Raw genomic sequence first — 11,263 nt, 5'->3', positions numbered from 1 at the left:
AACTTGGGATCGCTATTTTTAAGTACAGAGCGGAGCTCCTACCAATCTACAAAGAGCAATTGTAATGGAAGTAGAATTTTACGTGACAAGTTTACATCATGAGGTCATCAAGAAGTGGAGAGTTTAGCTTGATGGCCCCAGAGGCCACTAACTTGATAACACTTTTGCCTGCAGCAGCAAACACACAAAGACCAAGCACATGTAAATTCATCAATGATTTACAAGATTGCAGGAAGCAGCAAATCGTGCACAAATCAACAAGCGATCCACATTGTACCAAACAGGACCTGAAATTTATCAATGGCGGGCGGGATTCATGAATTCAGGACGACCGATAGCGAAAGATGAAGAGGCGGTTTGAGGTGGTTATGAAGAGATAATGTGGTACCGAAGCTCTACTGGTTCTAAACTTGTAAGCGGAAACTCCTTTCAGTTTTATCGGTCACCCACTCTCACGGAGCTTTTTCTCCACCGGCCCTTCAAACTTGCTAGGGAAGTTCATCATAGACATGTCGGGACAGAAATAAACAGGGGGTAGTACAGAAGGAGAAAAATGATGTGCCAAAATGATTCCTTTTAACCACCAAATTTTTTGCATTCTGCTTGTACAGTAGCAGGGCAAGGAGCTTGATTACAATCAGATCATATACTACGGCATCAGCTGCCCCGGTACACATTTAAGTTCTCGACGGGAATTAAGCTCGCCCTTCAATTCAAGGGCAGACTTCATAGTATAAAGTTTGGTAAAAATGGAAAAATTATCTCGTGACTATAAGTTTTGGCACTGTCTCCTTATGTAGGTAGAGTCCTCAGCAAATGAAGTGCCCGATTCCACTGTGGTCTTTGTGATAGGACAATTCTCCTCAAAACGGGAACTGCTCCAGCAGCTATAATTGCTGGATGGTTCTCACTGTCCATGCTCAGATTATAAAGTATCGCCAAGCATGCTTCAACGGCACTCTCACTCCCTTGTTCAATCAGTTCGACCAACGGAAATATACCTCCTTGGGAAGCAATGGCTCGAGTGGAATCAACCACCCCTTCAGAGATTATTCTGTTGAGTTCCACAACTGCAGCTTCCTTTTCTTCTAGAAAAAATGAGCTTTTTAACTGCTCCATAAGTCTCGGAATGGTCTCGTGGAGAGTTACTTCCATGTTGATTGGGTCCTCAAAATCTAGTCTCGGACCAGAAAGAGAACCAAGTTTCACCAAACAAGCAGCAACCCAATCTTTGTTGTGAAGGGGGATATTAGACTTCAGGATATCACCGAGCAATTTGGTGAAATGCTCGGAATCTATTTTTTGGCAGAACTTCTTAGAGTCAAGCAGTTTTGTAAATAACCGGGATGCTGCTGATATGGCATGACCAGCTTCTTCAACTTCAAGGGCGTATTTTTCTGGCTGTTGATTATATACTTCTGATTCCGTGTCTGCTAAATACCACAGACCAAAAGTTAAATAAGTATCAAATCTGTGAACAAACACTATTATTACTTACCTTCCAAGCAGTTATACCATAAAGGAAAAGAATTTCCGGTACCTTCAAGAATCTTTTGCTGGAAAACATCATCTAAACCAGATTCAATATCCGCTGAAATGATGGTGTCCATGCTTGGGTCAATAACTGCGTAGAACTCGAGGATAGAAGCAGCTTTTGTTTGCAAACTCGGGGTTGGGGTCTTTAATGTCTCAACAAGGCGAGCAATAACCCCAGAGTCAAGCACATTTTCGCTATACAGACAGAAGTCAAAACTTTACTCGGTCTTTTTTTTAGAAGAACCAGATAATCATGCACTTAAAAAACAGTGAAGCTTAAACATTTGCATTTTGCGTGAAGCTATAGTAATACAAATTTTGCCTTTAACATATGATAAAATGGAGAAAAAAAAAACAATTTAAAGAATATAAAGGCAGTTAAGCATCATAATCAAGCACAGAAAAATAAGAAGGGGGGACTTCAAACCTGGTATTAGTTTTTGACATGGACATATTAGCTATATCTCCAGTCATTCCCGTGGAACCATAAGGACCCCTAGCTGCATCCGATCCCTTTTTTGATCCATTTCGTGGTCCATCATAAAACTGGAATGAAACAACATGCTTGGTGAGTCAATGGATAACCATAAGGTTTCAAATAGGTTATCAATAAACAATTGACCAACCTTTGACTTCATTTCTTTATTAGGATCTGAGATCCGGGCAAGAATATCCAACGCCTACATTACATCAATTATTCGCGTGATTAACTTAAACTAGAATCACTTCAAAGATATAGGGATTGACTAAAAATTATATGACGAATGACCTTTTCCATCAAGATGTCAGAGATCTGTGGCTGCTTTAAAAGATTAACCAAAGGATCTCTAACACCCTCAGCTTCAATTAACCGGCAAACAACATTGCTGCATCATTCAAAACAATAACTTTATCAGCTTGCAGAGGCTAAGTTAGTTGTCGCCTCATACAATTCCCCTGTTAATTTAGTTCTCAAAAGGATATGCATTTCATTCAAAACAAAAAGAACAAGAGACTTAAAAATAGCGAATGCTTAATTACCTGACAGACAACCTCTCTAGTGCTCGAACTGCCGCCAGTACAACGGCATTATTCTTACTGTCTAGAAGCTGTACTAAAAGCTTAACTGCCCCAGCTTCTCTGAAGGCTATCCGTATATGTTCATTGATAGATGCATCAGCAATTGCCTCTGCAGCTCTTGCTATTGCAGACTCGTCTTCAAGTCCAAGAATCAAAACCAATCTAGCCACACCATCTGTCCATGGCAAAAGTGTGACTTGTTTACCGGTGGTTAATTCAGACTGTTTTTTATCATCTTCCAGTTCAATGGCCCCAATACGAGCAAGAAACTGTTGCTGTGTCCGTCCAACAATCGCATTCATCTTGGCTTCCTCTATATTTGCCTTTTTTTCATCAACATGTAACCCAAGGAGTAATTCAGAAGCACCAAACCTGGACGGAGTTTTATAAGTCTGTTCAATCTCCACACCATCTGGTAAACTAGGCCATGAATACAAACCCGGCCTGAAGGACTTATAAGCAGCTGAACCAATGATGGGGACGGGAACCAGACCTTCCTCCACAACAAGAATTCTGTAGTACTCATCCTTACATAGTTCTAACAAAGCATTTCTTGCCTCCTTTCTAATTACTTTAGATCCTTCAACGTCAGTTCTTAAGAGCTTTGCCTGCATCATTAAAAAAGCGAATTAATCCATAAGTATCATATAATAAAAATCAATAGAAAAGGGGGATTCATAACTATGATATAGTGATTGAACTGCTTAATACTTTGTTTCACATGTGATGGATACAAGATAATCCCAAATCAACTACCACGTATCAAAAACCATTGAAAACGAAAACCAGTACACTTAACTAAAGCCATTTGATCCAACTTGAAACTAAATCTACTACAACAAAAAATGGAAGGGGAAGTCTCACCAATTTTGGTATAACACCTGCTTCAACCATAATGCTGTGACTAAAGTGACTTAATGACAAATTTGCCAACACCCCTCCGGCTGCTTCCTTCACCTTTACGTCCTCATCATCCACGGACTTAACAAGTAACGGCAAGACATCACTGTTTGCAATTTTCACTCTGAACTTCTCATCCACAGACAAGTTCCACAAAGTACATATAGCCTGTTCCTTCACCTGCAGAAATGTTACAACAACCTACGTCACTTTTCTACATCAAGAAAAATGTGGAAAGCAATTCCATGAGCGAGATACCCATCCTATACCTCAGGATTCAAAGACGGTCGATTTAGCAACCCGGTTATCTCTTCAATTGCTCCACTCTGTGCTACCACATCTCTATACAAATTAACAAGGGATATCGACCTTAAAAGGCCAGCAGCAGCTTCACACGCAGAACTGGACTCCGATCTCAGCAAGTTTACAATGAGGTTTATGCAGCCAGGAAACTGCATAATGGCTTCGCAATACTTCTTTCCTCCAAGTGAGTATTTCCAGAGTGCCACTATTGCCTCCTCTCTATCAAGGGAATCATTATCCAGCCCGAGCATCCGAATAAACAAGCCGACATACCCATCACCCAGAGAAGTACTCTTTATCTCTTTAGTGTCCTACAAATCAAGTGCGGCGAGAATCAGAATATCAAATTTCACATTTCATCCTCATGAAATATAAATTTTTGGGTTCTCATCCTCGTGAAATATAATCTTCTGGGTTGAATTGAATCCTCATGAAACATATTAACCACTAAAAAGATTAATTCTTGATAACAATGGAAGTATGGGGATGAAATCATGAAAACTTACAGTGGATGGTTTAAACTGTTGTGGGGTGGCATCCGCCGCACCGCCGCCGTCGCTATCACTGACCCTTGTGAGGAACTGGCGGGAAAAGCGTGATTGGAGGTTGAGGCATTGGAAACGGGTTGAATGGAAGAAGAGTGTTGGCCTTCTGTTTCTGGGTCTGGTGGGTTTAGCTGCAATGACTTCCATGTGGATATGGGTGTTTGAGATGGAGAGTGAGGATTGGAGGAGATGAGGCTGCTTCACCGTTAACGACGGTTGGGCTGCCGAGGCCAACATCTCTTGGTCCGATTGAGGCAGAAATTGGAAAGTTGCAGACTTGCAGAAAATTTCTCCTATTCAAGACTCAATCTTTTAGATTGGTTTGAGTTCTTGGGTTTTATGCTCGTTTCTTTTTTTTTTTTTTTTTTTTTTTGAGTACCCATTTATATTGGTAAATATCAGATGCTGGCTATCTACCCACCTTGTTCTTACCTCTACATAATTCTTGTTAAATTTTGTCATTTAATTATTTTTAATTTATTTAATTCGATAATCAGAAATTAAACTTTGACAGATAAAAATGAACTGGTATGAAAGCATCACCCCTTTAGTAACAATAAAATTTATCTCTTTGCATAAATGGTATTTAAATTGTAGTTAACAAAATTGAATGATTTTAATTATGTTGTAAGATAAAAATTCGTTAATCACGTGTCCGAACAAAATAAATACACTAGGCACAATTGAGTTTCACCCAATTATACTAGGCACGTGGCGATATTTGTTCATTATTTTAACTTTATTCGTCAAGAAACTCCATGCATTTTCTGCCATGAAACTCAAACCATAGGGATAAGGAAACAGAGAGACAGAGAAACAGAGCTCTAAAATGAGCTGCTCATTCAGCTTCCAAATCCCCCAGGCGCTGCCTTCTCTCGGCCGTTCCCGGCGTTCTTCTTCTCTCCCAATCGCCTCTCAACACAGACAGCCCAACAATGTCGATCCTCAAAAGGTACGAGCTTTCTTCCTTGGTTTCTAGTTTCCATTCAAAAATTTTATCAGATCATTAATGAAGATCCAAACTTTTGCTTTTTCAGACAGTCGGAAGCATCGGTCAAAACCCAATTGACTGTTCCCACCTGAAGAAATCGAACTTGGCAATTCAAGTTGGAGCAGTTTTGGCCACCGTAAGCCACTCATCATCTCTACGTCTAATCCTGCTTACCCTTTAAACTTAAACGGTTTTCAATCATAGAAGCGCTTTTTGGAGAAGCACTTTATAAGTAGATGCTTCTTCAAGAAGCATTCTCAGACTCCTCCGTGAAGCATTTGAATTTTTAATACAGATTTCAATATACTTCTAGTAAAAACACTTTCAGCATAAGCGCGTATGAGCAGAAGTTTTTTCTACATAAGCATTCCCAAACGAGTCTAATTAGTGATATTTTGGTGTTGAACTCATTCGGAACTATCTCAGCAGATTGAGCAGCCTGCATTTGCCGTCACCGGAATCAACTACGAGGAAGATTTGACATGGGTTTTAATACAGTCCGGAGTTGTTGCCTTCTGGTACTTCCTTATCATGCCGGTAAGTAATTCTTCTTCTCTTTGTACTTTTATTTTGTAACATGGAGCTTTTGAGAGAAGCACTTTCGTGTGATTGCAGCCAATCATCATGAACTGGCTTCGGATTAGGTGGTACAAGAGAAATCTCCTAGAGATGTACTTTCAGTTCATGTTTGTCTTCTTGTTCTTTCCTGGGTAAGTGACTTTTCCGTCATTTGGGTTTCTTCTTGATTCTCCTGAACTGCCACTCTAATTTGAGTATCTGATTTCCGCACACCCCTGTTTATCTCCAACCTTTCGATTAAATAAATCAAATGTGAATGAAGAGATATAAACATGAGCGTCCGAGTTCAAATTTTCTCTCCAACGTCGAGATTTCAAGTACAAAATGTTGTGATTCAGTTATTTTCTCCTATTGTGCAGAGTAATACTTTGGGCACCATTTCTGAACTTCAGGAAGTTCCCACGGGATCCATCCATGAAGTACCCTTGGTCGAAGCCAGACGATCCTGACCAAATAAAAGCTGGGTTTCTAAAGTACCCATTTGCAGAACCCGAAGAGTACTCGTAGAAAATACAGACGTATTTCCGTACGCTGCGACGGATGCAGTGGAACATGTACAATGTTATATCTCAATGACACATATTTGATACATATGAACTTAAATCCACAACTTTAATGAATGTAACGAAGAATCAAACCTTGAATTCAAATTCCTTTTCGAACAAAACACTAATCCGAGAATACATATTTGTATCCGTCTCAAAGTTCTCACGAACATATCGCTGGTAATTGTAGATGTTAGCGGTGAATAACTTAAAAAGGATCTAAATAAACATGAAAAGTTGCACCGAAAAAAAAAACTCAAACGAAATTAAACCTTGGAGCAAGTATTGACCTTCAACTACGTCTAGTTCTGTATCCCGTCGGGATACAAGTATAAATAGAGCTTCGTCTCTGTCGCCGCCTTATTCTGAAGTAAATCAGCCGAACTTTTCTTCATCATACTCAGTTTTGTAAGAGAAAATTTTAAGTCGGTACTTTGCACCGTCAGCTTCTAAACCTGCTTCGCTCATGCTGCTAAGATAGGATTTTCAGAACTGGAAATCACAGTTCATTCAAAGAAAGAGCTGATGGTCGCAGTTAGTTTCTTCAACTCCAACTCCCAAGATTCCATGTTCGGGGACATGACAGCAGCACCAACAGCCAAGGCTACAACAGCAACGGCCAGAGTCTTCTTGCACCCGCTACCCTGTGATAGCTTTCCCAATAATGTCTTACAATACTTGTCTGCTTCCTTGCTAAGCTTTTCTCGGTGTACATCCTCCGCCTCACCAGCCAATGCCTTCTTATTCTACAAGTAATAGTAGTATTCAAATAGTATAAAACAAGTTAATTAATACTTCGCGTATGACTAAATCATATAAGAAATTGTATACAAATATATACAATTAAAATTTAAGAAAATAAAAAGTAAAAAGTTACCTTGCGCATAAAACTTTTGAGAGCTTCCCTCATAGGATCAAGAGGAGAGAGGTTTGCAGAATGTTCCTTCCATTGGTTAGAAAGTTTCTTCAGAATAGCGACACTCACTTCTAAGTTTTCCTCGTAGACCTTGTCCTGTTATCATTTGACGCACAACACAGAAATCAGATTGTTAAATTCACTAATGGTGCTGTTTCAAACCCAAACATGAATGCAATGATGCTGAGGAGAAGCAGAATATCTCACCCACTGCTTGAAGCAATCAGCATGTTGGGTCAAACACCAAATGAAAATTCCAGTTGCTTCATTGGATAGCTCAGGTATACCTGCGTGAAACAGAATTATCTCAATCCCATTTTAAGAACCTACGATTTTTCCCTACTTAGGAAACAAAAACTACAATACAAAGGAAGACAAGAAATTTACGTACTTTCTCCTGCAGCTTTGACTGCAAAACTCATTATCTGCTGCGAAACTTGTTTCATTGCTTTGCTTCCAGGGGCGCCAGCTAGAGCGACCGCTTTTAGGGTTGGATATATAGCCTCGAACCTTTCGGTGGCCTGTAAAAAATATCATGCGTAAGTACAGTACAATGAAAATAATTTATATTAAGTGAATTTGCCCTCAATAGTAATTACCTTTACTCTAGCTGAATGTGCAGGAAAGGTAACTCCCATAAGTATCTCTAATGAAGAAGGTGGCACCAAACGCTCCCCCTTCCTAACAGCACTATTTACTAAAATAGTACGAGCCTTAGGCATAGACAGAATTCTGCAACCAAAGTAACAAATTTTAGAGTTGAAGAATGTAAAGGCAAGCGAAAATGTTTGAAGCAATAACCATCTTTTAATACCTCTCCACTAACTGCAAAACAAGATCCCGGGACTGTGGATTACTACTTTTTCCACAGACTAGAGGCAACACATTGCGGGCCCATGCATGCAACCCAACGGCGAGGTCCCCTTGACTAGCCTACACAAGACATTTTTGACATCGATTAACATTACTATAAGAGCTAATGTTTTTTTTTTCCATGAAGAAAGATCACTAAAACCGGTATTATATTGTTAACCACTTACCTGAACTATCATCCATATAATTACTGGAAGCTTATCTTGTCCTTGATACTTTGAATTTTCTCTCAGTGTTGGCAATATACTAATCAAGACATCGGGTTTTCTTCGCAATACCATTGCTACAACCACAAATATCGCAACCTGCGATTTCAACAAAATTCAAGTTTGCATCAGCAGTCGAAGAGTACATATTTGTGAAGGTGCAATTGCAAATTATACCTTAACATTAACAATGAATATCAAACATTTCCTGGACAAGTAAAACACGAAAGCAAGGAGAGGGGAATTACCTGAGATTTTGAAGACACATTCTGCACAGCCTTCTTGCCCTTTGTGCCAGAAACTTGGCTCGCTAGGTCTGCAAGAATGCTGTCTAAGGACCATAATATAAAAGACCCAAGGGCCTCAACAGAACGCTGGTTGATCCAGTCAATTGATGTCTTATAAACATCTTCAGAAATATGAGAAAGGGGGATCTGTTAAAAAAACACCACCAAGTGATTAGGTTGTCCAGGAGCATGCACACTCAAATTTGCTTCCACCTATAAGTTATTAAGCCCCGTAAAATGGAGGTCACAAGCAAGAGAATCCGTAGAACAAGATATGTTACTTGCCCTAATTATCCATCTCGCAAATATCATCCTTATCATCACAGTATGTATATTAGATTAGTGCATTCTTTCAACAAATTATAAATTATCCACCAACCTATTCGCCTTTGAGGCCATAAATACCACCTCTACCATTACCCGAAATAATACGCACAATTGTTTTCGGGAAGGAGCGGAGTTATATTCAGAAGGAAGTGTGCTGAAAATCGTTGCAACCATATGGAGAAGCCCCAAAAACAAGAGACAAACAGCTAATCTCAACCAAACATCCAACAAGATCAAAGAGGATCAAATTTGTTCAAATATATAACTAAGGAGAGAGAAGCTTTCCACGGATTTGTTCGAATATATATCTAAAGAAAAAAGCTTTCCGCAGATTTATTCGGATATATATCCAAAGAGGAAAGCTTTCGACGAAATTTTTGATATCATTAATATAAATGCCATTTAAAAATTGAACAGAAAAGAGCATAATGCACAATGGTAATGGTTTACATGCAATTCAACCCCGAATACAGATATTCGACCTATTAATCAATGCATCAGGTATTTAAATGAATAAATTTCAAAACTTACATCGGCAAGCTTGGCAACCGATGACTCCTTGAACATCTTCACCCATGGAAACTGAGAGGCAGACACCGCAGAGAATGCACGGCCGAAATAGTCCGCGAAACGCATCAACTGTATGTCCTCCTTCGACTCGTACGACGCCTATTGCAATTCAAAATCCCCAAATCAATTAAAACATTTAGAATTTTAAATCGAATTCAATTGAAAACGAATAGATCGAGCTAGATCAGAGCATAAAACTCACCGAAATGTCAATGAGGAATGCAGCGAGATCGTTCGCCTCGTCGATCTTAGCCGCCGCCTCGGCCAGCGTGACCTTAGGTTTCTTCGGCTTCTTAGGCTTGGATTTCTTCGCCTCCTCGGCCTTCACGTTCTGCGCCGCAGCTTCATCATCGCTATTATCCACATCCTCGTCGTCGGACCTGAGCTTCGATCTCGCCGGAGCAACATCGTCGAGGTCGACATTGGCCCTCTGAGCTTCGAGAATCCGCCGGCGCCGGTCCTCCGATTGTTTCTCCAGCGACCGGAAAACGCCGTTTCCGTTGGCGCTCGCGATGCCGGGGACAAGCTTGTTCTGATTGTTAATTACTTCGGCGTTCGATTCCTTCTTCTTCCTTGGGCGCTTCGCGGTGACCTTCTGCCAGCCGTGGTCGTTGTTGGCGTGGCTGTGATGGGTATTGTTGTAGTCGTTTGCGGCGGTGGATGCGGCGTCGAGGTGGTCCCCGTTGGCGATTGATTCGAAAGCTGCAGCGTGATTTTCTTCCATGATTTGGTTGTTGGTGTTGAATTTTCTCGGGAAAATTGAAAGAGAGAGACAGAGAAAGGAACCGGAACTGGCAAAATTGAGAGAGAGAGAGAGAGAGAGAGAGACGGAGAATGGAATCGAAGATTGGCTGGTGGGAGTGAATTTAATGGCGTTGACTGGATGAATCTGACCCTTGATTGATAATAAAATTACATCAAATACCAACCGTTTGGATTTGTAATCCGAATCTGAAAATAATTAGTAATTGATAAATCAATTAGTCCTAATCTTTTTTGTTGTCGGATAATTAGTCCTTATGCTTGTAGTGTAATTAATTAGATACGAGTGACAGACCGTCACGTGGCTAATTTGGAATACACAATTATCCAATTAACTGGAAATATGGGTCGGTATGTCATATTTGGTATTCCAAAATTGACCAATTTCTAAAATTTATTTAACTCATATTTTAATATCATAACACACCTCAAACACTCCATAATTCCTACAAATTGACAAAGATTATCAATTTGTCACATACTTCTTAAATGAGTGAAATACAAAACAATTAGTCCTTGGAGAGTTTGGAATCGAAACTGAAAATGAACTCAAAATTTGAGTGGTTAACCTCTCAAAAATAGGAATTCATTGTTTGCTCGGGTTATATTGATATCAAATGTTACAAATAACGCTCAGCTAAAGACTATTAATTTTTTTCTCCCATCAACTGTGTGACCCCTTACAAAAGGTTCACACCTCTTTACATAGGTTGTTCGTGAGTACATAGAGCCTTGGGCTCACCTAATCTTCCTTTTCTAACATTTAATGTGCCGCCTAAGTGAACTAGTATACTGATAACTTTTTTAACCGCTAGTCAACATTCAGCGATGAAGTGACATTTACTTAGTCGGGATGACATGTCC

The 11,263-nt window shown here is 39.9% G+C and overlaps 3 protein-coding genes across 5 annotated transcripts; 1 reads left to right on the top strand and 2 right to left on the bottom strand.

The window, feature by feature from the left end:
- Positions 1-47: 47 nt before the first annotated feature.
- Positions 48-4,633, bottom strand: LOC103943044. Of its 2 annotated transcripts, none has more exons than XM_009353235.3 (9): positions 4,305-4,633; positions 3,765-4,109; positions 3,460-3,675; positions 2,557-3,203; positions 2,306-2,402; positions 2,163-2,216; positions 1,964-2,082; positions 1,541-1,731; positions 48-1,433 (listed from the first exon to the last, which is right to left on the bottom strand). In XM_009353235.3, the coding sequence occupies exons 1-9, from the start codon at positions 4,578-4,580 to the stop codon at positions 793-795; spliced, it is 2,586 nt and encodes an 861-aa protein (XP_009351510.1). In that variant the 5' UTR covers positions 4,581-4,633; the 3' UTR covers positions 48-792. The 2 variants fall into 2 exon arrangements, with proteins under 2 accessions (XP_009351510.1, XP_009351511.1); XM_009353236.3 differs by having other exon boundaries at positions 48-1,430; positions 4,305-4,632.
- Positions 4,634-5,094: 461 nt separating this feature from the next.
- On the top strand, positions 5,095-6,563 carry LOC103943041 (NAD(P)H-quinone oxidoreductase subunit L, chloroplastic). Of its 2 annotated transcripts, none has more exons than XM_009353233.3 (5): positions 5,095-5,295; positions 5,381-5,470; positions 5,764-5,871; positions 5,950-6,044; positions 6,273-6,563. In XM_009353233.3, the coding sequence occupies exons 1-5, from the start codon at positions 5,173-5,175 to the stop codon at positions 6,418-6,420; spliced, it is 564 nt and encodes a 187-aa protein (XP_009351508.1). In that variant the 5' UTR covers positions 5,095-5,172; the 3' UTR covers positions 6,421-6,563. The 2 variants fall into 2 exon arrangements, with proteins under 2 accessions (XP_009351508.1, XP_009351507.1); XM_009353232.3 differs by having other exon boundaries at positions 5,761-5,871.
- LOC103943042 lies at positions 6,534-10,475 on the bottom strand. Its single transcript, XM_009353234.3, has 10 exons — positions 9,840-10,475; positions 9,599-9,736; positions 8,702-8,887; positions 8,415-8,552; positions 8,189-8,307; positions 7,974-8,106; positions 7,766-7,895; positions 7,582-7,661; positions 7,336-7,470; positions 6,534-7,204 (listed from the first exon to the last, which is right to left on the bottom strand). Exons 1-10 carry the CDS (start codon positions 10,359-10,361, stop codon positions 6,965-6,967), a joined length of 1,821 nt encoding a protein of 606 aa, XP_009351509.1. The 5' UTR covers positions 10,362-10,475; the 3' UTR covers positions 6,534-6,964.
- Positions 10,476-11,263: the final 788 nt, after the last annotated feature.

The sequence above is a fragment of a genome, unplaced genomic scaffold (assembly GCF_019419815.1).
Source record: "Pyrus x bretschneideri cultivar Hongxiangsu unplaced genomic scaffold, Pyrus_bretschneideri_v1 Contig22, whole genome shotgun sequence".
In the NCBI taxonomy this organism is placed as follows: domain Eukaryota; kingdom Viridiplantae; phylum Streptophyta; class Magnoliopsida; order Rosales; family Rosaceae; genus Pyrus; species Pyrus x bretschneideri.
This window is presented reverse-complemented; position numbering and strand designations above follow the sequence as displayed.

Bases quoted from the DNA above. Each gene is read 5' to 3' on its own strand.
- LOC103943041 (XM_009353232.3), top strand. From the start codon at position 5,173: ATGAGCTGCTCATTCAGCTTCCAAATCCCCCAGGCGCTGCCTTCTCTC. The intron at 5,296-5,380 runs GTACGAGCTTTC...TTGCTTTTTCAG, and splicing joins ACAATGTCGATCCTCAAAAG to ACAGTCGGAAGCATCGGTCA. The intron at 5,471-5,760 runs GTAAGCCACTCA...GAACTATCTCAG, and splicing joins TTGGAGCAGTTTTGGCCACC to CAGATTGAGCAGCCTGCATT.
- LOC103943044 (XM_009353235.3), bottom strand. From the start codon at position 4,580: ATGTTGGCCTCGGCAGCCCAACCGTCGTTAACGGTGAAGCAGCCTCAT. The intron at 3,204-3,459 runs GTGAGACTTCCC...TTAATGATGCAG, and splicing joins CAGGTGTTATACCAAAATTG to GCAAAGCTCTTAAGAACTGA. The intron at 2,403-2,556 runs GTAATTAAGCAT...TGAATGATGCAG, and splicing joins CTAGAGAGGTTGTCTGTCAG to CAATGTTGTTTGCCGGTTAA.
- LOC103943042 (XM_009353234.3), bottom strand. From the start codon at position 10,361: ATGGAAGAAAATCACGCTGCAGCTTTCGAATCAATCGCCAACGGGGAC. The intron at 8,107-8,188 runs GTATTAAAAGAT...CTTTGGTTGCAG, and splicing joins GTTTTGCAGTTAGTGGAGAG to AATTCTGTCTATGCCTAAGG. The intron at 7,896-7,973 runs GTAATTACTATT...TATTTTTTACAG, and splicing joins CACATTCAGCTAGAGTAAAG to GCCACCGAAAGGTTCGAGGC.